The sequence below is a fragment of the Eumetopias jubatus genome, unplaced genomic scaffold (assembly GCF_037043125.1).
Source record: "Eumetopias jubatus isolate StellerSeaLion01/CBP00866 unplaced genomic scaffold, mEumJub1_p1.0 scaffold_15, whole genome shotgun sequence".
Lineage (NCBI taxonomy): Eukaryota > Metazoa > Chordata > Mammalia > Carnivora > Otariidae > Eumetopias > Eumetopias jubatus.
The window spans coordinates 81,149,149-81,176,879 of NW_028274821.1; the positions used below are offsets into that span (position 1 = coordinate 81,149,149).

At 37.1% G+C, this 27,731-nt stretch overlaps 1 protein-coding gene across 1 annotated transcript in view; it reads right to left on the bottom strand.

The window, feature by feature from the left end:
• Window positions 1–27,731, bottom strand: part of MEGF9 (multiple EGF like domains 9) — an 83,145-nt gene that overhangs the window by 11,043 nt on the left and 44,371 nt on the right. Inside the window, exon 3 of the mRNA XM_028107590.2 lies at window positions 4,706–4,845. Coding sequence (XP_027963391.1) covers window positions 4,706–4,845 — 140 coding nt within the window. The remainder of the gene's footprint in view (window positions 1–4,705; window positions 4,846–27,731) is intronic.

Consider the following 27,731-nt stretch of genomic DNA (forward strand, 5'->3'; position numbering starts at 1 on the left):
AAAGGAATGAGTGTTTCCTGAAGATGACCTCATCATGCTCGCTGGCTAGGCAGCAAACTAATCTGGTAGGGGTAACCAAGAAAGCAACCAGTCAAAGAAAAGAATGCCGGGCTCCTTTCCAACCAAATTCAATGACAACGCTTTGAAAACATAAATCGCCACCTGTAAAAAGCCTTGTCCTTATTTATTTTGCCATTTCATAGTTTATATATAAACCTGTCAGAAATACAGCAATGTGCTTTGTTGTGGGAAGAAATGCCCGATCCTCCCTACAGGGCAGAAGGCAAACTTTAACCTGTCAAAAAGAAAGAAAGCCAAGCCTAAGTGAACAAGGGAGAGTAACAGAAGATAAGGTCAGAAAGGCAGGGGCCACAAGATGTAAAGTCATGCAGGCTATAGAAAGAAGTCTGAATTTTATTCCAAGAGGGATAGGAAGCCATCCGGGGGTTTAAGCATGGGAATGACATGATGTGGTTTTACATTTTAAAAAGATCACTCTGATTGTTCCTTGGAGACTGGACTGTGGTGGGGTGGGCTCTGGGGTGAGAGGACAAGAGAGGAGGTAAGAGGAGATGAGAGAGTGTCACAGTAGTTCAGAGAGATGATGGGCTTGGACAAGGATGACAGTAACAAAGGTCATAAACAGTGGTCAAATTCATGGTGTATTTTGAATGCTGTGCTGATAGAACTTGCTGATGGACTGGCTATTTGCAGTGAGGAAAAGAAAGGAACCAAATATGACTCCTAGGCATTTGGACTGAGCAACTGGCTGAACGGTGTCAGTCAACAAAATGAAGGACACTAGGAGTAAGGCAGGCTTGGCTTACATGGTAGAGCTCTTTTGGATGTCTTAGGGTTCTGATGCCAGTTGAGGCATTCAGACGAAGATGTCCAATGGACTTTAGATCTTTGAGTGTGAGGATCAAGGGAGAAATGTAAATCTGGTAGTCAGTACAGACATAGATGACATTTTAAATTAAACCCGGTTGACTGAATGAGATCACTTAGCGGACAGTACAAATGAAGAAGACAAACATGTAAGATTTATTTATTTTAGAAAGAGACAGAGAGCATGCACACGGTGGGGGGAGGTGCAGAGGGAGAGGGAAAGAATCCTCAAACAGATTCCCCACTGAGTGTGGAGCATGACACAGGGCTCGATCCCAGGATCTTAAAATCATAACCTGAGCTGAAACCAAGAGTGTGACACTTAACCAACCGAGCCACCCAGGCGCCCCAAGAGAAGCAAAAATAAATAAATCTTCTAAAAAAAAAAAAAGAAGTACACCATGTGAACATAAAGTTCTAGTTTGAAAAAATAAGTCTCCCCACCTCCATTTTAAAGTAAATATATACTCAATAAAGAAAATCTAGAAAATATGGGAAAGTAGAAGAAAAAAAATTACCATAAGAAATCTGTCATTAAGATTTTGAATACTTTCCCTTGAAAACTTTCCTTATGTATATAAGTTTAAGTTTTGCTTTTCAAATAGTCTAAATATATGGCCATGTCATTTCACGCCCTGCTTTTTTCACTCTCTTACGTTGTTATATATACCACTCTTTAAAAAATTTTAATGACAGCTTAATAGTTGCCATTTATTGATTACACATAATGAGCCAGGCACTGTATTAAAGGCTTTATAAATATATTGCACTGAATCATCACAACAACCTATTAGACGGTTACTGTTATTATCTGCATTTCTAGGTGAAGAAATAGGCTACGTAATTTGGCCAAAGTCAAGTCAAGATTGCACTTGCCATGCTCTTAACCACATACTACGTAGGTAACATAATTGGCTTCATTCTCTGTGGATAGAAATAGGGTTGTCTAATTTTTTAGAATCATAACTACCACTTTAGTAAGCCTCTTTGAACACAAAGCTTTTTATGAATTTAGAATTATTTCCTCAGAATAGATTTCTGGAAACAGAATTACTGGATCAAGGAGGTATTCTGAAGACTCCAATACACATTGTGAAACTGTTTTCCAAAATGTTTTTCCCCAATATATTTTATCACAAAAAGGTTACTTTAAAATCTGTTTCATCTAAAACACAGAGTCTAGAAAAAGACTTACAGAAACGGGAAATGTAGAGACGTGAAAACATAGTAAGTGGCCACCAGAGGGCAGCCGTATCACAGTGCTGTTGAAAAAAAATCTGAGACAAAAGGAAAGGCTGATTATATATTAAGCTTGCAGGTTTCGATTAAGTACTTGCATCCCTTCATGTTGAATTCCACTTTTATTATATTTCCAAACAGAGAAACCATCTATTCCTCTTATTCCTAGCTGCTTTTAGAAATCATAACCATGGAAAGGCTATCTTTTGCCTTAAATTATTTTGAGCAAGGACAGGTTGGGATTTACTTGACGATAAAGACATCTACTTCATTGCTGCAAGGAAAACTAGCAGTGAGAACCAGCAGTGTAGACTGCTTTCTTACTGTACAAGACCTGGGGAGAAATGTAAATCAACTCAGTATGATGAAGCATTCCTGTCCTTAACCAGGATTGAAATTTATCTTTCCTCTGTGTGTTTTTTCATTCATTTGTTCATTTACCTAACAGACATTTAGTGAGTACTGACTGCATGCCAGTCTCCGTACTAGAGATTGTGTACAATGATGAACAAAACTGATATTGCCCCTGCCCTCATGGAACTTACAATATAGTTAGTAAGCCACACATGACTCATAATCATAAATAAACACATAATTATAAACTACGGTAGGTACTGTGACAAAAAAATACAAGTGCATATGACAGTGCATAATTGGGAATTGTCATTCAGCCTGGAGTAGCAGGAACTGCTTTCCAATGTAGTAAACTTTAATTGAAGGCCTGAAGGAAAAATAATGATTTAATAAGGTAAAGGGGCTAGCGGTGGGATAGTGGATATTAGAAAGACCATTCTAGGCAGAGGAAAGATCATGTATGTAAACCTTAGGACAAGGAAAGATAGCTTGTTTTACGGATAGAAGCCAGTATCACTGGATCACAGGCAGTAGAAAAAAAAAATAGCACAAGAGAGAACCAGTAAGTAGCCAGGGACCAGATCACATAACAGAAAAAATTAACAAGATTTCTCCTAAATCAATTTTTTTCACCATGGACTAGAGGAGTAAAACGAAGAATTTCAAATACTTTCCAGGGTATTTTCAAGTACTCTGCTACCCTGCTCTCATAAAAACACTTGTACTTGTCAGACTAGTTTGTCCTGACTTTTCTGTTGGGGAAAAAAGATTTCCAAGGAAGGATTTCTAATCCTTACATTTAGGAAAACTGACCATCGGAAGAGTTCCTTGTCTTTAGCTTCTAATAGTTTGTCTCGATATGGTCTTTGTTTTATACTGCCTGGGGTTTGCTGAGCTTTTGGAATCGGTGGGCTGATGTCTTTCACCAGTTTGGAAAATTCTTGGCCATTATCTCTTCAAATTTTGCTTCTGCCCCAATCTCTCTCTCCTTTCTTTCTGAGACTCCAACTACATTTATGTTAGTCTTTTGGGCTGTGTCCTACATGTCTTTCCTGCTCTGTTCTTTCCATTGCATTTTTTCCCCTCTGTGCTTCAGTTGGATATTTTTAACTGAGCTGTATTCAAGTCTACTCATCTTATCTTCACTGTGAATAATCTTTTGTGAAACCCATGCAATGAGTTATTCATTTCAGATGCTATATTTTTCAGTCCTAGACTGACCTTTTGGTTTTTTACAGATTCCAATTTTCCTGAAATTTGCCTTTTTACCTATTTTCTGGGTTTTCCTCTATTTCCTTAAAGCATGAATTTTAGTTATTTTAAAGGTATCGTTTGCTAACTCTAACATCTGGATCATCTCTGGGTCTGCTTCCATTGTTTCTTTTTTCCCTTTATTACTGGTCACATTTGCCCTCCTCAGCATTGTCTAGTATTTTTGATTGCATGCCAGATGCAGTGTATAAAAGAACCACAGGTGACTCCTCTTTTCTCTGTTAGGCAGATATAATGAGAGAATTGCCTCAATCCAATTCAAAATTGAGATGGGTTGGCGATGGACTGCAATTTTAGTATGAGTCAGTTCACCTATGGTTCATCACTATTTCCTGGTCATGGCCCTCTAATGCTTTTGATTAAGAACCTAGTATCCCTGAGTCTCCTCAGCCCTGAAAGACTACAACAGACTCAGTACTGCCCTTTGGTGGTTTCAGCCCAGGTCCCACTCCACACACTTCAGAACCTGGCAATGTCTTGAGAGAGAGATGGTGGGATATGGTAGCAGAGCCCCTTTCAAAAGGGATTTTATCTCCTAAGCACCACAAGACTGAGAGACTTCTTTATACCTACTGGGCCAGCCTTTCATCTCTTACACAATCAGCTAATGTCCTGTGAGAAAACTGGCCTTGTGTTTAGGGCTCTTCTAGTTTCCAATCCATCATACAAGTCCCAAACAACTGCCAAAAACTCTTCTTGTATCTCTTTCCTCAAGAAGAATTCCTTTGCTTGGGCTAAATCTGCTCCTTAGCCTATGACCAGAATCAGCAAATGTCCCCTGGAAATAAAATGGTTGATGATCATCCACTTACTTAGGAAGAGTTCTACCCTTTCTGGAATTTTAGTTCATATAGTCTTCTTTGCTTCCATAGTTCTCCAACCAAGATGATTTTTGAAATTTATGAAAAGAATAAAAGACTAATTACATGACAAAGTTAAGGAAAGCGTGTACCTGTGAGGGCATCACAACTGGCAGACCGATTATTACATCGGCAGGGCAAGCAGCCACTCTTACTAAAGTCATAATATCCATCTTGGCATCGATCACATGTAGAGCCGGTGACACCCACTTTGCACTGGCATTTCCCAGAACTGCAAATAAAAGCAAAGACAATGAACAAAAGTAAATGAGTTTGAAAGTTTTGTTGCCTAACATCCCATCATAGATGATCTTAATGTAGAAATAGTTTCAACTAGATTCTAATCACCAGAATTATTGTGATTATTTTTTGAATTGTAAGTTTAACAACTTCATGACTATAAACATTCAGTTGACATACGAACACTAATCATTTGTGACAATTTAATCCTCTGCACTTAGGTAGTTTAAAATTATTGATAATGGAGCCATGGAGAACATAAGTCCCCAGTGCTTAGAAATCTTTGTTTACTAAGCAGTGGGGCATAGAACTGGTACCACTGCTATATCTCATTCCTGGATCATTCCACAGTTCCATCAGCATCCACCCTGCCCAATATGGAGAAGAGAAGAAACTCCACCTAGTCTTCATCCAACCTAGCTTCTGGCTGAAGAATATGAAGATGAAGATCTTAATGAATGTGTCAATTAATATCCATTTAGATGCTGAAAATGATATAATTTTCTACTTTAGGTCCAGGCTATATTAAAATCATACTTCTGGTAATTAAACTGGAATTCACAATTAAGTAAATATGACTATAAGGGGGACCTCTATTGCTTTCTGGATTAAATCCATATAAAACTCTAGATTGTCAACCCAAAAAGAAGTCTAAAATCTAAAGTAAGAAAAATCGGGGTGCCTGGCTGGCTCAGTCAGTAGAGCATGTGACTCTGATCTTGGGGTTGTAGGTTCGAGCCCATGTTGGGTATAGGGATTACTTAAAAGTAAAATCTTTAGGGGCGCTTGGGTGGCTCAGTCGTTAAGTGTCTGCCTTCAGCTCAGGTGGTGATCCCAGGGTCCTGGGATCGAGCCCTGCATCGGGCTCCCTGCTCAGCGGGAGGCCTGCTTCTCCCTCTCCCACTCCCCCTGCTTGTGTTCCATCTCTCTCTGATAAATAAAATCTTTAAAAAAAATAAAATAAAATCTTTAAAAACAAAGAAAGAAAGAAAAATATTTTATTTAACAATGTGACTCTTCTTTATATGCTTATTCTGAACCTGAAATTTTTAGACTTCACCTGAGCATATCATGGCACCAGTCATATTGGATGGGAGACAATTTAAGGTAAAACTGCTTTTCAATATAATATTTTTTAGAGATTCAGCTCCTAATAATGAGCCCCCATGGGACTGATAATTTTAGTTCAAGAACCCAAGCTCATTATTAATACTTACACAGCTCTTACACATATCAGTTAAAGTAATCCCCTTCTAATTCCCATATTCCTATTTCTACAAAAACAGAAGTTCCAAATTTGAGAGTTACTGGAATTTTCAGTTGAACTCTGAAGAACGGAAGTAAAGCAACTTTCAACCATGTGTATTCTTGTAGTGTACAAACCTAAGGATTTTATTTTTTTATTTTTTTGAGATATGCCTCTCTTTTTCATCAGCATCCCCTGGGCTAAATAATGAGGTCTACATCCTCCATCCCTAAAAACTATTTTCAGCAGCTAGAGTCAAAGTTTACTTCTCTCTCCTACTTACAGTTCTCTGCACTATCCTAGGCTATGCCAAAAAGGAGTGGAAAAGTAGAAAAACAGTTCAACATGGAATATTTTTAGGGCTTTACTCAAACAAAATCAGTCCAGAAGGGAAAGGAAGCCAGGCTTCTGTAAATAATATATACTTTACATATTTCAAAGTCCTGTATCCTGAGCAGCCACCCATAGACCTCTGTATTCCTATCCTGAAGCTGTCTAGTATAGTAGGTTCCACAGTTGCCTGACTAACAAGCAGTTCTACAGAAAACGTAAAACAGAGCCATCTGAAAGCAGCAGTGTTGCTGTTGTTGATGCTGAAGACAGTAATGAGCCACCACTTACTGAGGGCCTATGTCAGTAAATATGGATATGCTCTCTAATCCTCAAAATAGCCCTACTAAGTGAAGTCCTAATCCTCGTTTTACTATTGAAGGAAATCAGAGAGGTTAAAGTTATTGTCCACACCTAGTAAGTCAGGCTGATTTATACAAAGCCAGACTTTTCCTACTATACCATGGCACCTACCACTCCCTAAGTCTGAATCTAAATCTGCACGCCAAATAACTTGATACCTACTTCGGTATCAAGCTTCATTCGGTAGATTCCAAGAACCACAATTCACCATTTATTTAGGTTCTCGCCCCAGTGAGCTGTTTCTGCCTTGCCCAGAATAAACTCCACCTAAGAAAAGTGGTCTCTTTTTTCTTACTGCCAGTTAATCTCAGGTCTTCCTTAACAAAAGCTAAGAGTTCTCACTGCTTGAAGAGAGACTGCAGCCTAGCCAAGTCCAAGGTTCCCAGAGATGCAAGCCCAAATACTTTGGTGCTTAAAGCTTAGTTAAAATTTGTACTGATCATAGTGAAGATGAGCCTTGATTTTAAATATGCAACAGAAATGTACATTACCAAGCATGTCTCTTAAGTAACTTCACAAAAAAAAAAACACAAACGAAAAAACCCAATACACATAAGCTTACACAGTCTTACACAAGAATATCCCAAGGTACTTAAAAATCTAGCAAAGTAAATCTGTATTCATCAAATATGAAATTCAGGAATATGTTATTACTGAACAAGAAGGAACTAGTCAACCTAAGTCTCACTGAACTGTCAGAAAATTATAAAGGATATAATTTGCCTTCCCAAGAATTGCTAACAACATTTTATTAGCCAATTTCTAAGGCTTTTAAAATGTTAATCAAACTATGCTTGCTCCTCGTTTCTCTACTGGCAGATTATTCGGTAAACAGAAGAATAGTTACTTTTAATGACAGTGTTTGCCGAACTCACCAACCTACAAGAAAAGGATATTATCTTGGAATATCTTATCACTTCATAATATCTCATAATCATAATATAGTCAGTGTTCTCAAAGTAGTTGCTATTCCTGGAAGTGGACTTTCCCTTCATAATTCTGCTCTGCATACTCAAAAGACTGATTTAAGCAGGCATCTTTCTCCCTGGAGAATATGTTCCTTCATTGCTGATGTAAAAATAAAAACCCCACAAGTGGCTTTATGAATCCTGATAAAGTGATTGACTAGCCTAGATAGCATGCTTCACTTTTCCTGGGTAGATTTTAACTTCTTTTTTTTTTCCCTTTAAATTTTTCCTGGGTCAATTTTAAAACAACGGGGAAGGAGGTGCTTTCTCTCCCCCTGTCTTTTTTTTTTTTTAAATACAGCAAAGAGTGGGAAAGTTTGCTGTGAGGCCGCACTAGTAGTGCTCTCCATGTTACACAGGGCCCATCGCCAACTTGGGCATGTATAAGAATTAAATCACTCAGCAAATATAAAGCTCTCCCTGTGTGACTTATTTTACAGAACAAAGCCTTTACAACACCGCTTTTCATGGTCTCCCTCTGTTAAAGACTGTTGAATGCTTTTTGAAGCAAAGGTCAATGATATAAATGCAATGAAATCAAAGACAGGAAAAAAAAAGTCCAGTTAACAGACCACTTAATGCTTATCCATAGGTTTGAAATGAAAGAACCAAAGACTCATAGCTTCATATCTGGAAAATAAGGGTACAAAACTAGATTTTGAACAGAAGTCAGAAATCTATACTACTGAGATCAACTAAGATAAACTAAGAATTCGCTCATCTGGTGTCACTTTTTATAGACATGAGTTAGTTACTAGGAGAATTACATCAGAAAGAAGAATATAGTTATTTATAAAGGAAGCATAAGTATTGTGCAACTAAGCCATACTAAGTATAATGAAGTATATACCACACATGTCTTAAATTATCCCAAATAGGATTCTCAGATTTTCTTACAGTGTCAGGTGCTTAGTTATAGAATTTATCACACTCATAACTGTGAACCACTATTACAAGGTTTGAACACTTAAAAATGATCTCTTAAGGGGTACTTGGCTGGCTCAGTCAGAAGAGCATGCAACTCTTGATCTCAGGGTCGTGAGTTCAAGCCCCACATTGGGTGTAGCGATTACTTAAATAAATAAAACTTTTTAAAAACTCTCTCTTAAAACATGAATAATGTATTTTCTGACATGAAGTCATTAATTTTTCAAAAGGGAATTCAATGGTGTATCATATTTCAAGATATGGCACATATTTATGTCATACAAGTACTAAACAAAATGTCTTTTTTAAAAGGTTCTGATCTGTTTAGATGAGTAGATGGAGAATCTCCAGAATTTCCATTATTTTATAACAGCATTGACGAGGGTGGGAAGGGTGGAACACAGGAAGAAAGGTATCAGGGTCTATGGAAAATTCATAGCCTAAGGAGACAGAGAGCTTGGTTCATATTCCAGCTCTGCTAGTAACTAGCTGGGACCAAGTGCTTATTCAATCTTAGACTCACTATTCTCATTTGTAAAATGATGACAATTATACCAAACTTTGTAGGATTACTGTGAAAATTAAAGATTACATACCCAGGGTACTCAGCATAGCATCTGGCATGTGATCAATACCCAAGAATAAAAGAATTATGAAGATGATGACAGTAACCCTAGATCTTGAATTTTTTCTGAGAATTATAAAGAAAATGGGCTGGACTCTCTAACAGGCAAAGGCAGACAAGGCTAAGTTATTTACTTTTAAAATTTTGTTAGCAAACCTAGAGAAATTGCAAGAATTTATGGGGGTAATTGCTAATTTGGAGCAAAAAGGTGGCTAGGAAAAGATAGCACATTATGAAAACCTGGTAGAAATGGTTTGGGGGAAAAAAATTCTAAAATTGAGAAGGGAGGGACACCTGGGTGACTCAGTCGGTTAAGCATCTGACTTCGGCTGGGGTCCTGATCTCGGAGTCCTCTCAGAGTCTGGGATTGAGCCCTGCGCTGGGCTCCATGCTTAGTGGCGGGGGAGGGGTGGCGATCTGCTTGTCCCTTCCCCTCTCCCTTGGCCCCCTCCCCCTACTCATGTGTGCGTGCACTCTCTCTCAAATGAATGAATAAAAGCCTATATAACGTGGGACCTAAATCAGTGAGACCTGATGTGTTTTTGTACAAACTAGCTAATTCATTTTTTTCTAAGTTGTCAAATGTCTTAGCATGTTTTGTGTTATCAAAAACATTGTCTATTTTCTTCCTAAGAGTTATGATATAAATGACATGTGCATGGCATATCTTTAGATATCATGTTATCAATCAGAACTTAAGAAGTCATAGAACAACTAAAAAGATACAGTTCTAATTAGGGGAAATTAATTTATGGTTATTCAGAAGCCTTGCTTTTTCTCCTTCCTTCCTCACACGGTTTACATGTTGGCACTCTGACATGGAAAGAACAAGAAACAGAAAAAATGGATAATTAGAGGTATCAATTTTTTTCTTCTATCTTTTCTTTAATAGCTAACAACAATTTAGTGCAGGGACCACCTGGGTGGCTCAGTCAGTTAAGCAACTGCCTTCGGTTCAGGTCATGATCTCAGGGTCCAGGGATTGAGTCCTGTGTCGTCGGCAGGGAGCTTGCTTTTCCTTCTCCCTCTGCCATTACCCCTGCTTGTGCTCTCTTGCTCACTGTCTCTCTCTCTCTCTCTCTCAAATTAATAAATAAAAATCTTTAAAAAAATAAAATAATAAAAACAATTTAGTGTAGAAAGACACTGAAGCACTAGTTAAAACACAGTATGAAATTAACAGAAAATTGCTGATTATAAAGCTTTCTCAATATATTAAAAATAATATTAAAAGGAAGCTGGAAAAAGTTGTCTTAACTAGAAAAAAAGTTTTTACATGGGAAAACAAAGAAAATGAAAAGTTATTAGCAATTCTTTTTTTTTTAACTTCATATTTGTGTCATGGTTTTGTAAAGGTAGTAAAAATAGTTTCTCTTTTTGGTTATGAAAGAAACCCAATAATTGGAAATTTTGGCAAAAGACTATCTGCATTTAGCATTCCTCTGTCTTTCTACAATTATGGAAAAGACCATTATGCAATGAGCAAAGCTCCTTTGCTGGAGGAGAAAAAAAAAGATAGCTTTATTGTTGAAAACATTGGGCTATTATACTAAACATTCCTTGTATTTTTGCGGGTAAATAGTCTAAAATATTCTTAGAGGAAATCCATATTCAGACAGAAATTCTTAATACTCAAAAAGGGTATTGCCTAAGTGCAAAAATATTTTCTGGTAGCTGATCTTACCAAAATCAAATTTAAAAGCTTATCTGAAAAGTCAGAAATACAACTTAATGGCAAAAATATAAAAAGTGTCATATTTCCAGAGCCATAACTTGGGAAGGCTTAACTTAATTCAACTAGGAAAATTATTTCTTGTTTCCTTCAATTTTTTAATGGAATAAATATGGCCATAAGAATACTCAAACCCACACAATTACTCCATTATTTGATAGAGATTTCTGCATTTTAAAAGTCATTTTGAAAAGAGAAAAAAGAAAAAGCATGTCCCAATAGCATCTTCTTTAAAAGAAGATGCTCCTCGAATATGTTAACATTGTATTCTTTTGTAACCATTGTAAAAGTTTTGCTTAATGAAAGGGTAATTTTTTTTGAAAAAAAAATTTTTTTTTAATTTAAATTCCAGTTAGTTAACATACAGTGTAATATTAGTTTCAGGTGAAGAATTTAGTGATTCGACACTTCCATACAACACCCAGTGCTCATCATAAGTGTACTTCTTAATACCCATCACCTGTTTCACCCTTCCCCCCCCCACCTCCCCTCTGGTAACCATCAGTTTGTTCTCTATAGTTAAGAGTCTATTTCTTGGTTTGCTTCTCTCTCTCTCTCTTTTCCCTTTGCTCATTTGTTTTGTTTCTTAAATTTCACATATGAATGAAATCATATGGTATTTGTCTTTCTCTGATTGACTTATTTCACTTAGCATAATACTCTCTAGCTCCATCCATGTTGTTGCTAATGGCAAGAGTTCATTCTTTTTGATGGCTGAATAATATTCCACTGTGTGTGTGTGTGTGTGTGTGTGTGTGTGTGTGTGTGTGTGTGTACACACATATACATACACACCACATCTCCTTTATCCATTTATCAATCACTGGACCCTTGGGCTCTTTTCATAATTTGGCTATTGTAGATAATGTTGCTATAAACATCAGGGCAGGGGCACCTGGGTGGCTCAGATGGTTGAGCGTCTGCCTTCAGCTCAGGTCCTGATCCCGGGGTCCTGGATCAAGCCTCACGTTGGGCTCCCTGCTCAGTGGGGAGCCTGTTTCTCTCTCTCCCTCTGCTTTTCCCCCTGTTTTTGCTCCCTCACTCTGTCAAATAGATAAATAAAATATTTTAAAAAATAAAATAAAGTCAAGCCTTGCTGAGGCTCTAGCATGTCCATCTTTAAATAAATAAATAAACAAAAAAACTAACATTGGGGTGCATGCCTCCCTTTGAATTAGTTATTTTTGTATTCTTTGGGTAAATACCCAAACAATCACTGGGTTGTAGAGTAGTTCTATTTTCAACTTTTTGAGGGAATTCCATCCTGTTTTCCGGAGTGGCTGCACCAGTTTGCATTCCCACCAACAGTGCAAGAGGGTGCCCCTTTCTCTACATCCTTGCCAACACCTGCTGTTTCTTGTGTTGTTGATTTTAGCCATTCTGACTGGTGTGAGGTGATATCTTATTATAGTTTTCATTTATACTTCCCTGATGAGTAGTGATGTTGAGCATCTTTTCATGTGTCTGCTGGCCATCTCTATGTCTTCTTTGGAAAAATGTCTATTCGTGTCTTCTGCCCATTTTTAACTGGATTATTTGTTTTTTGGGTGTTGAGTTTTATACATTCTTTATATATTTGGGATACTAACCTGAAAGGGTAATTATTAATACCTGATCTGTGTACATGCTGTGTTCCAAAAATTGACTTAACTTGTAGTGCCTAGAATTTAGAACTTATTTTCTCAGAAATGACAGCATAAGTGGTGGCTTAGTTTCCAAATGAGCAAACAAAAACCTGTTTACCTCAAAATGTTGATACTGACAGTGCTAAGGCCCAAGTCCTTTATACCCAAGTCCTAAGCTTTTGAGTTCTAAACCCTGTAGGGAATGAAGTAGTCAGGAGGCAATATTAACATTTACTACTGAGTTCCTACTGTGGGATTATAAATAAAGTAAATAGTATAATATTTTTATATGCATTAGTTACTTCCATTCTTACAATTCTATGACATTCATAAGTCTCAGCTTTGCCACTTTCTAGCTGTTCAATTGTTGAACAAATTAACTTTTCACATCTGAAAAAATAAGAACAATAATCCTTGTTTCAAACGATTGTGAAAACTAGTTAAAACTATATATTTGAGTACCTTCCAAATATTAGTAGCTCTCTATATGGTCAAACTGGGGATAATAACATCACCAAACCATAGAGCTTCCATGACATGAACTCACTCAATTTTCAAGGTCACACACCCAGAGGGCAATCAGAATTAGAACCCAGGTCTTCTGCCAACTAATACCTGTTTTTTTTTTTTCTCTCTCCTCTATGTTATAGATTGCCTCTGTGTACTTAATGAAAGCAAGACAGAAGGATTTAATGTGCTCATCTTAATAGACCCGCAACACTTCTATAAGTTTTTTATGTTAGTCTTCTCCTGGCTCAATTGTCAGTTGTTTAAACAACTCCTCTGATGAATGGGATTTTAAAGTGATTGCCAAGGAAATGAGACATTGCTTCTGATCTATCTCAATACAATTCTATGACTTGGGAGCTCTAGTTTCCTACCACCAGCTAGCACAGTTTTGCAAATGCCTCTATTCTAGCCAGTTTCCTTGCAAATCTCCCCACCCCTAATAGCTTTATTGATATAACCTTGCAAAGCTTTTTTAATACTCATTTTTAAATTGTGAAATATATCATTCATTCAGAGATAGATAAATTTAAAGACAAGAGAATTTAAAGAAGAATAAACTCAACAATTTAATATCCACTAGGCAAGACATTTGAAGCTCCTTCTGTGGAAACCACATCCCCTTCTCTCACCCCAGAAGCAACTAAGTTTTCATCAGTTCAGCTCTTTATGAGTTTCTCCATTTCTATATGGATTACTAAATAATATATCATATAGTTTTGCCTGCTTTTAAACATTATATTAATAAAAATCATATATTCTTTCACTTACTTTTTTTGCTCAATACAGTATTATGTTTTTGAGATTTATCAATGTAAATTTGTATAGCTATAGTCAGGGCGCCTGGGTGGCTCAGTCGGTTAAGCATCTGCCTTCGGCTCAGGTCATGATCCCAGGGTCCTGGGATCGAGTCCCACATCGGGCTCCCTGCTTGGAGGGAAGCCTGCTTCTCCCTCTGCCTCTCTCTCTCTGTCTCTCATGAATAAATAAATTAATTTAAAAAAAAAAAGAATCCTGTATAGCTGCATTCATTTTTCTCTGCTGTATTATATTTCACCACATGAATATAATCATATTTTATTCATTCTTCTAGCCATTTCGGTTGTTTTTATTAGGTATTTAGGTAATACCTATAAACATCTTCTGGTACATATGAGCATGCTTTTTTCTAGGGTATATACCAAGGAATGAAATTGCTAGGTAACACTTTGTTCAAGATCACACTAACTGTTTTCTAAAGTGGTAGTAACAATTTACACCACTATTAGCAACAGAATCATGGTCTCATTGCTCTGTATCCTCACCAACACTTGATATCATCAGCTTTAAAAATTTTGCCAATCTGGCAGCTCAAAGTGATATCACACTGTGGTTCTTAATTGCATTCTCCAGATTGTTAATGACATGGAATATGTTTTCAAGTTTATTGGCCATTTGAGTTTCCTCTTCTATGAAGAGTCTGCCCAAGTATTATTTTTTATGAAAGGATAGTTGACATATTATATTAGTTTCAGGTGTACAACATAATGATTTGATATTTACTTACATTGCAAAACCATCACCACAATAAATTTAATTATCATCTGTCACCATACAAAGTTACACATTTTTTCCCCAAGTATTTTTGACCTTTATTCCTGGAATAATCAATCCCTTGTCAGTATAATGTGCTACAATTATCTTCTCTCAGTTTGAAGCTTGTCTTTCCACTCTTCATATAAGTTTTATAGTTTAACAAAGTAGTTAAGGTGTGAACACTGGAGCTCGATTACCTGGATTCAAATCCTGGCTTCATCACTTACTGGCCATATGACCATAAGTAAATCACTTCAACTTCCTGCTTCAGTTTCCTCACTTGTAAAACAGAGAAAAATAATCTCTCTCTCACAGGTGTGTTGTGAAGATTAATTAAGTCAATATGTGTAAAGCATGCAGAACAGTGTCGGACACATAGTGAAAACTGTGCAAGTACTGCTACTACGTTACTAGTATTGTTGAAGCTTATCCCTAAGCTTTAGTACCTCCTCAACCATATGTCAAATATCTTTCTACACATGGGTTGTTTCTGGGTTTTTGTTTTTGTTCTATTTATCTATTTGTCTATCCCTGAACCAAACCAAACTGTCTTAATTACTACAGCTTTATTCCGCCCCCCTAAGTTTTTCATGTAAAATTTTTGAAAAATACAGATATGTTGTAAGAACAGTATTCTCAGTATCTGTATATATATTTTGCTTTTACCTAGTACTTCCCTAATCCTTTCTCCCCACTTACATCACTTCAGCCACACTCACCTTACACTGTTCAGATGTGCTGTGCATGTTTCTGCATCAGACACCCTGCATTCACTATCCTTTCTGTCAGCAATACCCTTTACCCAGGGGATCCCACAAGGCACTTTTTGTTATTTATTCAAATGTCATATTCTCAACAAGGCCTCAGCCAGCCACACCATCTAAAATTATAATATCTCTTACTATTTAATATAATATATATTTTATTTTATTTTATTTTATTTTATTTTTTATTATCTCCATCTAGAATGTCAGCTCTATGAAATCAGGGGGTCTTATCTGTTTGTTTGTTTGTTTGTTTGTTTCCACTGGTATATTCTCAGGGTCTAGCACAGTGTCTGGCACATGACAGACACTCAAACTTTTTCATTTAATGATTGTGTAATCTGGCTCCAAAATCTATGTATGCTTCCTTCATTAATTCATGATGCCTTCTGGGTACAGTATTTGTCTTCAATTTAGCCCATTTAATATTTTATATTACACTGAAATAAACTTCTTAGAATCTTCGAAACAGGATATTTATTCTAGGTGAGCAAAATGAGACATTTAATGACTGACTGGCCCATGATGGGCCAGTCAACATTGTAAAATATTGATCCCTTGGATTTGTTTTTTAAAGGACAAAGAAGAGCAGAAAGGAAAAAAATAATTTACTAGCCCACAAAGAAAAGTCTGTCTTGCTTAACCCCAATTTTCTATTATGACCTACTAAAAAAAAAACCTCTTCAGCTTATATAATCCTCATATAAACAAAGAACAGAGACTGGAATGCCTCAAATAAGCTTACTTGTTATTACTTCTGGTTTTCTTCTGCACATAAGTTGACCTTAGATTTTTGGGGGCAACATATTGGTTCTGATGGCTAGGCCCTATCTCAGAATTTCTGATTGAATAGCTCTGGTGTTGGACCCAAGAATTTGCAATTCTAACCAATTCCCAGGTTATGCTGATATTGATCTAGGGACCATACCTGAAGAACCACTGTACTAGATTAACTGGAAAAATGTCACAATACTTGCTTCACTCTACTTTTCATATTCCAAGCCCTGACTGGTAAAGCTGCTTGATTTCCATCTCTGCACTTAGTGCTTAACCCTTAATTTGGTATCAGTTCTGGCCTAAGAAGAGGATACTTAAGGCGGTCAACCTCAGTTAACTGTCATTAAGTCTCATTCTCTACTCGTTCCTTTGACCTTAGTCCCCTATATTCTCAATGGCTAAATTACAACTATTGTCCCTCGTTTCCTGATGCCTGGCTCCTGATCCCAGTGGCCCTGCATCACCGCTTCCCACCCCAATGACTAGGTTTACAACGCTTGCTTTCAGATCTCCCATATGTCAAATGTCTGCCATTTAAGCCCCAACAAGTCAAGTGGACTCAACTTTGATATTTATAGTGTGCTAATTCCTGCCTTTCAGGATTCAGGATTCAGGATTTTCTATGGACGCTCTCAATTCTTAATGTTGACTTCTTCTATTCAGTATTTAATTTCACTGTAGCCCAGATCTGATTTCTAGATTTATGTCTCCATGGGCCACTCCTTAGGTTGATGAACCATGCTCACACATACCTAGACCTACACTTACACTGAGACTCACACTGCCATATCTAATCTTGCCCATTCTATTTTAGGGTACAGTGGGGACAGCCTTGGAGTCAGACAGACCTGGGCTCAAATCTAAGCTCTGCCATTTATTAATTATGCCATATTGCTAAGTAACTCAGTCTCTAAGAGCAAGACAGGTTGTTCTGAGAAGTCAGAGAGGTTATATGTGTAAAGCATCAAGAATAGAGGTTTAACAATATTCATCAAATGTTAATTTCCTTCTTTTTTCTCCTGCTGCCGCTCCTGGATTATGCAGCTTCTTTAGGTGAACAGTTTAGTTAAGAAAAACTAATATATTTTCCTGTAAAAACTTTTCTTTCAAATATCTATAATATCTATTACTAGACATTGTATTCAACCATAGAACTCTTTAAATAATCGATTCAGGATCAGCAAAAGTAAAACTTAATTAAGGAAATGGTCATAGTGTATGTGGTGTTAGGAATTGGCAGAAGAGAAGGAAGGGATTCTGTTATTGACAAAACAAGCCATGTTTTTCATTATGCTTTTGGCAGTGTGACAAGAATGTCTATGTCCTTCCTGTATAGTATTTAGACTAAAATTTAAATCTGATGACATCCCAGATCTCTTTGAGAATCTATTTAATCTTATAGACTTTCTCCATAGAAAAATACATATCCGCCATTACATTTCATGCGTTTCCCCCCTCGTAGGTTAAGAACTTCTGACCTTGAGCATAGGAGCATATACTAACCCAGAACTGAATGCCATGGGAGTTTAAGGTAACAGAAAGAACATGAGATAAGTTGTCAGAAGAGCTTGAGTTGACTGTTCTTGCTCTGGTATTTAATAGATATCAAAAAAAAAAAAAAAAAAAAAGGTATCCAAGCTTGGGCTCCAACCTTTCAATTATTACTTCTCATTAGTAATTTGGTGAAAAATCATCCTTACCTACTTCGTCCTTACCTTACCTACAGGGTTGTTGTTAGAATCAAATGAGAAAATGTACAGGAGAAAAGAACACTAGTTGAGATATTAGTTATTAACATTACCTGGAAACCTACTGAATTCATAAACACAGGAGCAAGCCTGAAATACCCAAACTGTTGAAACACATGGAATATATCATACCAGAGAATTCATTTAATATATAAAGAACCATAATCATGGAATTGATAATTTTTAAAACTAGCCCTATATACTTCAAATGTTAAAATCATCATGGCTAAAGCACTTGTATCCTGTTTATAGGAAATCTAGAGAAACTTCAAGTCAAGGTCTCTCTCTGGAATTGACAAATTTAGATATTTTGAGTGGAAATCAAATCCAAGGAGAAAAAAGATGAATAGTCCCATATTTCTCTCTACCCTCTAGGAAACATATTTCTTGCTATAAAAAAACCATCTGAGATGGAACAAGTCATGCTGATTTAATTTTCTTTCAGGGGACACAGGGGAAGACAAAGCCTTCTCTGTGGGAACAAGCGTCCTTCTATTTCAGCCTAAGTCTACTAACATAAGGTTTAGAAGCTCTTCTTTTAAAACTTTATAGAAAAACTGTATTTAAAACATTAAAACAGGCTATGAATTTGATTGTATATTCTTTTTTTTTTTTAAGATTTTATTTATTTGACAGAGAGAGACACACAGCGAAAGAGGGAACACAAGCAGGGGCAGCAGGAGAGGGAAAAGCAGGCTTCCTGCTGAGCAGGGAGCCCGACGCAGGGCTCGATCCCAGGACCCTGGGATCATGACCCAAGCCGAAGGCAGACACTTAATGACTGAGCCACCCAGGCACCCCCGATTGTATATTCTAACCACAGTGTCATACATCTAAAGTGGCAGATCTTCATGCCAGCAAAGTTAGTTTATTTCCTTAGTCTGATTCCTCTTCTGGACCTAAGGCTAAGAATTATCACTAGGACCAAATACGTCTTCATCATAAGACAGTAATACTATCCATATTCCCTTGACTGACTGCTCTAAATAACAATTCTATTAACTTTTTATTTCTAAATAATATTAGATTTAAAGAAAAGTGTTAAGATAGTACAGAGAGTTCTTGTATACCAATCACCCAACTTCCCCTAATGTTAACTTCTTATATAACCATGGTATATTCATCAAAACTGAAAAATTAACATTTCTATAATACTAACTACACTATGACTTTCTCAGATGTCCCTGATTTTTACACTAACTTCCTTTTTCTGTTCCAGGAACCAATCTAAGATATCACCTTACGTTTGTTTACTGGTCATGTCTCCTTAGCTTCCTCCAATCTGACAGTTTCTTGGTCTTTCCTTGTCTTTTATAACCTTGAAGCTTTTGAAGAGTACTGGTTAGTTATTTTGTAAAATGTTCCTCAATTTGGGTTTGTCTAATGTCTTGTCATAATTAGACTGAGATTATGAATTTTAGTGAAGACTATCTTAGAGGTAACATGCCCTTCTCATTCACTGCATTGTATTAGGGAGTACATAATACTATCCACATGACTTATTACTGATGATGTTATCTTGATCACTCAAACGATAAGTTTTCATGCTAGGAATCTGTCTGTATGGTTGCTAAACTTAGGTTGGTTACCAGGCTTATTTAGAAAATAAGCAGAGGTTCAGCCACTCAATTAATAAATGCTTAAATAATTAATAAACACTCAATTGATAAAATAAAGGCAGAATAATGAGACGGGTATTGGTTTGAGCCTGTTTCTGCCATTTACTAGCTGTCTGTTTGGGAGCAAATTACTCAAGTCTCAGTTTCTTCATCTGTACAATGAAACTAATACCACTTCAGTCAGTTGTTATTTTATCCTTACAAGGTAGTACATATAAAGCACTTGGCCTGGCACAGAGCAAACATTCAATAAATGTTAATGCTGTTCTTTCTGGGGTTGATGGTGGTAGTAATAATGTTAATATTATTTGCCAACCTGTGTGGTATTTTCATCTGAGAAAGAAGTCAAATTTTAGAACAGAAAACACGATGTGTTTATAAGATTTTTACACTCTTTAAGTGTAGTAAAATGTCCTATCCAAGAGATGCTTAACTAGAGATTAAATTGTGGTCTCTTTCTTCTTTAGCAAGAGAAGTTTGCAATTGCTTGGCCATTTGGGCAGGGGGAGAAAATAATCCCGAAGCCGATTCTCCCAACTTGGGTGAAGAATCACTTGTTTGGGCTTCTCTTAGTTGTGTAAGTGCAGACTGAATAGGCCCCGCTGTCCTGAGAAAAAGTTTAGCAAGAACTTTTTTACTGGGGAGGGAGGGAGATTTGGGATTTGTTAGGTGAAAGATTCTACAAAATGTCCTCAACTGTAATGCTTGGAGCTGACTTGCACACAGGGATACAGCTGCACGTATAAGCCAAAAGAGTCGATTGTTAAGATCTGGAACTTTGGAGCCCTAATGCAGAGCACCCTTGAAAACTTGGCACTGAGGAGTGGGTTCATCCTCCCTCAAAGACCTGCCACTGCCTCTTCAAGGATCCGGACGAGTGAGAGCATCATTACAGTAGTGAGCAAGCATCATCTGTCAGGCTGTTCGACCTGGTAGTGCCACACCGGTGAGAGCCAGCATTGGCCGTGAATGGTTCAGAATCACATTCCCTTGATACTCAGCATCAGAGGACTGACTCCTAGAGTTACTGGAAAATGAGTAATTAACTGTTGGAGAATGGGTTGCCTCAAAAGGATAATGGGTTGCCACTGAGGCATATGAGTGTCAGAGTATTTAATTGGAAAAATATAAAAGAGGTAGGCCTCTATCAGCCCTATTTGTGGAAAAGTCCGCCATTTATATAACCATTCAACTTCCCTGTATCTGTTATATTCACTACCCCCACAGGCCTCTCTACAAAGATTAATAATTTTTTAAACTCTCAAAAGGTAAAGGGCCCTTGGATTTATTTTTAGCAAGAAAGAAAGAACATGGGTGTGGGGACCCTGCTTGACGCTCAGCAGCAAGGCTCGGGGCGGGGGGGCGGAGGGGGCGGTGGGGATCAAAATGCCATGCAATGCGGTGGGTGGTAGCAGCTACTGAAGCACACAGGAGAGCAGATTCAGTCCCCGCGGCCGGCAACAAAGGGAGAGAGTATGGGCCTGAGAAGGAACCCTGGGACTGAGCAATTCCTTAAATACAACTTAGAAATACAAACTACCTTTAGATTTGTGTGTATGTGATAGCGCAAAAATCACAACCTTGGTAGAGAATTGTGCACAGGAACCCTGCTATTATGCGGCATATCACCATTTTCACTCTTGTCCACTCTCAATATTCTCTCTGTTCTCACTAATTATTATCCGAATTTTGGCCCTCACTAGTTTTCATTCTGCCTCTAATCTCCCCCACTTATATCCATCCATTCCGCTACTGCTAGGACACAGTGCTGATCTTTCTTCTGCTTAAAGATTGCTTTAGGAATAAAAGCCAAATCATTTGTCTGGCCCTTGAGGCCCTCTGTGACCTGATCCCAGCAAGACTTGCCAGATTTATCTCCCTCTGCCCCCACTTCTCTTCTACCTTACATCCTGTGTAAGCACATCTCTGAGGCATTAATCCTGCTCTTCCCTGTTCTCTTAACACCCTTTCCCACCTTGTCCACTTCTGGAAGCCTAATCCTTTCCTATCTTCAAAACTAAGGTCAAAAGCTATCTCTTCAATGAAATCATCTCTGATTTTTTCAGCTATAAGTGAGATCTCCCAGATTCTTAATCCCCTTGACAGTTTATCCTTACAGTTTATGATGTCGGCCAATTTTTACTTCATATTATAATTATTTACATACTTTTTCTAGTGCCCTTACTAGACTGGAAGCTCCTTGGGAATAAGACCCGTTGTCTTATTAATCTTCAGTTCCCCACAAGGTCTATTAAAGTACACTGCACATAATTTGCTAAATAAATAAACACCCTGATACCAAATACTGCAATTTGTATGAACTTGATTATTTGTATTATTAGCATATATACATCTACATATTTGGGGGAGTCTCTCAGCAGAAGCAAAATAAATGACCTTTTAACATTATCAGTAACAAAATTTTAAGTTTAAAATATTTCTTTTAAAAATCTCAAGCTGGCCCAAAAGTGGCTTAATAAAATAAATAAGAAGAGTCTACAACATGGGCTATGGAAAGTACTATGTTTGATCAAGAGCAACTGTGTCAACTCACTGTGACATGTTATGTTCATGTTCTCAAAGGTCACCAATAGCTGGAAGAAAGATGTGTTGTTTTTTTTTTTTTCATTCATTTGACTACAGCTGTTATCTAGTTAATAATTAGAAGACCAGGAAGGCAGAGCATGCCCTGTATTGAATGGAGGATTTAAAATAGAAATGTACTGAAAAACACACAGGCCATCTAAACTGTAACAGACATACATTATTTACACTTAAATTCAATGCACTTGATGCCTTTTTCTGAATGAGCCCCTCTCTGGCCATTTATTAACATTGAAATTTTAGTCTAATTTCTTTTACCATGAACTTAACATGATACTTGGTGTAATGTGCTTAAAATATCTTCTAACACATAAATCATTGGCACTTCTAACACATAAATCATTGGCACATTGGCTCGGTAAATCACGAGCATTTACCGAAGCAAATTAATCATGATAGGATAAAGGCTGAGATCAATTACCTGCTTTTGACTAAGACAACTACTTTTTAAAAGTATAACTTCAAGGAAAAAACATAAAAGTGAATTTAAAAAAAGATAATTTAAACTAGATATTGGTACCATTGCAAGAATGATAACTGGGGTATAGAATAAAATTATTTTTAAATAAAATTAAAACTGTAAGGTTCTGTCCTATTTTCCTAAGGAATAGCAAAAAAATATGCTAGAAGATTTCTTGAGTTTGGTACACAATGTATACGCAACTATCTATCAGACATCTCTATCTGAATATCTTACAATCACTTCAAAATGAACATGTTTGAACCCTAACATCATCATGTCCTTCCAGCTTGCTTATCTGCCTGTATTCTTTATCTAGTTAATGGAATATCTCCTCACTCATGTGCCCAAGCCAGAAGGAAGCATGGCAGTCATCTCTCTCTCTCTCCCCCTTACTCCATACATACCAACAACCACCTAGCCCTGTACATTTTATTCTCCAAATACCTTATATTGGTTCCCCTGTCTCTTGCATCATTGCCAATGCCAATGCCAGTGTCCAGTTTCAGTGGTCTCCTTCCCTGAGCTCACTCTCTTTATCCACCAGACTTCTGACAGAGTGATTTTTCTTAAAAGCAAATCCAATATCACTCCTTTTTCAGTATTCTTCAACGGATAAAATTTTTTTCATCCCTTCAATGGATAAAATTAGGCCCCTTATGGTCAGGCCCTGTTTATCCTTCATCCATTCATTGTATCCATTCATCAAGTATTTACTGAATCTACTTCGTGCCAGGCACTGTTGTAGGTGTTGGAGACACAACAGTAAACAGAGAGACAAAAGCCTCATCTCATCATTTCCCACTGTCCTTCAACCCTTCCTCTCCGTCATTAACAAGTGTTCCTACCTTTGAGAAATAGTGAGCCACTTGCACTCTACTAAAGATGATTTGCTATTTCATATAAATTTCTACTCATCTTTCAGGTCTCAATTTAAATGAAACTTTGTCTCTTAAGACTTCCCTGAATCTCCTGTGCCCTTTACGAATGCTCATGTTTTGTTTGTGTTTCCATCTTTCCACTGAGAGTAAGTGCCATGAGCACAGGGATAATGTCTTTGGACACAGAGTTGGCAGATGCAATGCCTTTATTAAATGAAATGAGTGAATAAAATGACACAGCTTTCCTCGATTGTTAACTGTTTCTAGTAATCAAATAACTTTTTCTTGATCTCCCAGAATTATATGCAAAGTAATAAAGAAGAGTTTACACAAGCAGCTGTTACTCTCAATTATGACACAAGCGATGATTTTCTGAACCCCACGTGAACATGAGCCTCAGAAGTTTGCCATCTTTCAATTTCACATTTATTTCATTATAAGTTGACCTCATGAGTAAAATTTTGCCCTCTGTCCTGGGGCATATTCCCATAATTAAAATGCAAAATAATAAATATTTCAAAATACACTTACTGTACAGCAGCAACCACAGATTTTATGTAAAAGGATATTACGCCACTACAGAACTTCTTTGTTATCTTACAGAGACAGTCTATAATGATACACCTTGCATACTAACCTACTATGAATGCATTAAAAAATCTCAAATCAGTGTATAATTGCCTACATATAAAGCCAGCCCTGACAATATTTTAAGGGCTATAGTAAAAGATTCAGGCTCTCACTAGGCAAGCTGATTTTTGAGATAACATGTTATCTGATTTCTCCATTCACTTATTAAACATATGTCCAAATATAAATCAGGAAAACATTAGAAATGCATTGCAAAAGCAAAACTGAAAAGTTAAGATATCGTAGACCAACTCCTTCCCAATTAAAAAGGTTGGAACACCAATGGTGCTATGAGGGGGTGGCCATCTGTCAGTACATAAAGGACTTTGTGTTTGCACATAAAGACGTTGCTCAACCCACGTCTGGCTCCCATAGCCAAGTTCTACCCTCACTAGGGCAACTCCCACTGAAAATATAGGGGCATAAAGAACAGAGAGATGAATTTTTTAAAAGCCAGCTGTTTGTTCCATGGGCATTAGATGTACAAGAGAATCAGGATAGAATTGAGTCCATTATTCTACTTCTATTTATTTTTAAAAAGAGAACAGGGAGGTGGAAACAGAAAAGAATTTTGAGTAGGTGTTAGGAGATCAGATTTCTCATCTCGTTGTATAATCTTAGGAAATTCACTTCAATTTGCATGTTTTTTTTTCCTCCTGATAAGGTCTTCTTCTCAGCCCTCTGCCTTCCTAAGTCATAACTTAGAAGGCTCATCTCAGTTCCCACCTCCTCTGGAAAGCCTTTTTCCTTATTACTTCAGTTTATTCTTTTCCCGCTCTAAACTATTTGACTTAGAAATTCAGCGTATATATATAAACTGTTTTGTATTGGCTTCTAGTAGTTTTGTGCCCTTTAGTCTAGCATAGATTATAGGCTTCCACACAGAGCAAAAGCAATATTGTTTTACTCCAAAATTTTTGCTCCTCTTTGTGAGTCACCAATTCTATAATATACAATTTATGTAATTATATAATATATAATCTAATATACCCCAAACTCTAGTTCCAAGTTGCAAATGTTTCAATCCCAACACTTTTACTTACTGGTTATTACCTCATAAGTTAGGCAATTTACCTAACTTCCAATTTTTTTTTCCTGTGCAAATGAGAATTATAATAATAGTGCCTAGCTGATACAGCTGCTATAGGGATTAAATCAACTGCTACATGCAAAGGGTTTAGGATAGTGCCTACCACGTGTTCGATTAACTTTAACTATTATTATTATTATTATTATTAAATATAGATTGTCGGGGCGCCTGGGTGGCTCAGTTGGTTAGGCGTCCAACTCTTGATTTTGGCTCAGGTCATAATCTCAGTTTGTGAGATCAAGCTCTGCGTCAGGCTCCGAGCTGGGTGTGGAGCCTATTTAAGATTCTCTCTCTTCCTCTCCCTCTGCCCCTCCCCACTCATTCTCTCTCTCTCCCACCCTCTTAAAAAAGAAAGAAAGAAAGTATAGATTGTCCAATTTTAAGAGGTTTAATATGTTTGTGAAAATGGAGGAAAAGAATTTAAATTTTTTTCCTGTTAGAATGAACAATTTCTTCTTTAGCCTATCAACAAAAACAAATACCCCAATCCTTCCTCATGCACAACAGAGGTGGATTTAATCCTCCTCTTTGGTGAGTTACCAATTCTATTCCTCATATTTAAAAAAAAAAATAGATTCATCCTCTAGGAAGTTATTGAGCTGAATCTATGTGCCAGTCACAATGTAAGTGGACATACACACACACAATTTAAGTCTCACAAAAATCCTTCATGCCACATATATTATTTTACATATGAAAACACTGAGGCTTAGAGAGGTCAGATATCTTAATGAAGGTCATACAGTTAGTAAGTGGCTAAACTAAGAATAGAATCAAAGTCACTAATTTCAGATTTCACTTCCTTTCTACTACACATACACTGCTTGCCTACAATTTCCTTTTTCCTTAACTCATATATAATTTATAGCAGAGCAGAACACAGAGGTGTTTCCTCATAGTTCACCCATATGTTCTTGCCAAAGTACATAGTCCTGCAACTTCCCATTTCTGTTCTGGTCTTGTGTCAATTTAACTTCCTTTCTGGTAGCGAGAAATGCAGTGTTTACAGCTGGATTTAAAGCTCCCGAACCTTCCTTCTAAAGACTTCCTTTGAGTCCAGGTTTTTAAAGGATTTCAGTGATGTGCTGTTTGTTCTGACAAATTGCCTGACATTCTGAAATAACACTGTTAAAATTTTTTAAATTAAATATTACTCTGCAGCAACCCATAGAAAAGGATTATGCATTTATCTCAAAAAAATTAATATACCTATCTTTGGGGCCACAGACAATCAAGAAATAGGGCAAATAAAACAAAGCTTGGCGGGAGCAAGGAGGAAGGTTTATTGGAAGAGAGGTCAAGAAACTGAAAGGCCAAACCATTGAGATCATCTACAGATATGAAATCATCCAGGATTTTGACAGATGTCATGGTGGAGAGACAACAGTGAGCTGTGTATAAGAAATCAGGGGTAGTGCCTGGTAGGGGAACAGCAACACGGAGGTAGAACAGCATGCTCTGCTGCTATGAGCTTCGGAGGCAACGTTTTTAGAAAGGGAGAAAGGAGAGAACTCTGCAAGTGGCAATCAGGAACAAGGAAGATTATCTATTCCAGCTCCAGGTCCAGAGATAAGAGGAACAAGAGAGAGAGAAAACAGATATCACTTTTAAGGGCTGCAGGGGAAGCAAGGTCCTTCCAGATGTCAATTAGAAGATGATGGTAAAGGATGTGAGAAATCAACATACTTTGACTATGTGCAGATATTATAAAATTACATGTTACTTATCAAAAAAAAGACCTACTAAGGATAATAGAACCCGTCAGGTATGCAGAGAAAACAGTCCATATAGATCAAGTAATAGTAATCATCATCATCATCATCATCATCATCATAATACAGGTATCTTCTCCCTCCTGCTTAACATCAATCATCCATTACTGGATGATTGGATCCAGTATATTCTACATGAAATGCCAACAAAGAACCTATTTTCCAATATTTCAAGTGAAAATAATTATAATTCATTACATATCAACCCAAAACTACTAACCACCTTTCTAGACTGTAACTAAAACACAGTAAAGCACCTATAAATAAGTACCAAAGTCCCATGTTAGGATGTAAAATGCTTACAACATCCCTTCCTGATCCAAAGCAATTTCCATGGTTGTTGCCAGGGGCCTTATATGCAGTAACATGCTGCACATCCTCTTTGTTGACATGTGGTACAATTTACAGATTGTTTACATGGGATTCTGACATTATACCGATTTTATCTGGAATTTAACACAAGACTTCCCACGTGTTACTTTGTTTAAAACGTTGTATATGGCATTATTGAGTTTCCGGGATATAAATACAAATTTTTCTTAAAGAACCATCAGCCAAAACACACTGAATTGAGAGATAAGAACATTCTAGGATATTTGGGTGTTAAATACCAAGAGCCTTTCTACTAGGAAAAA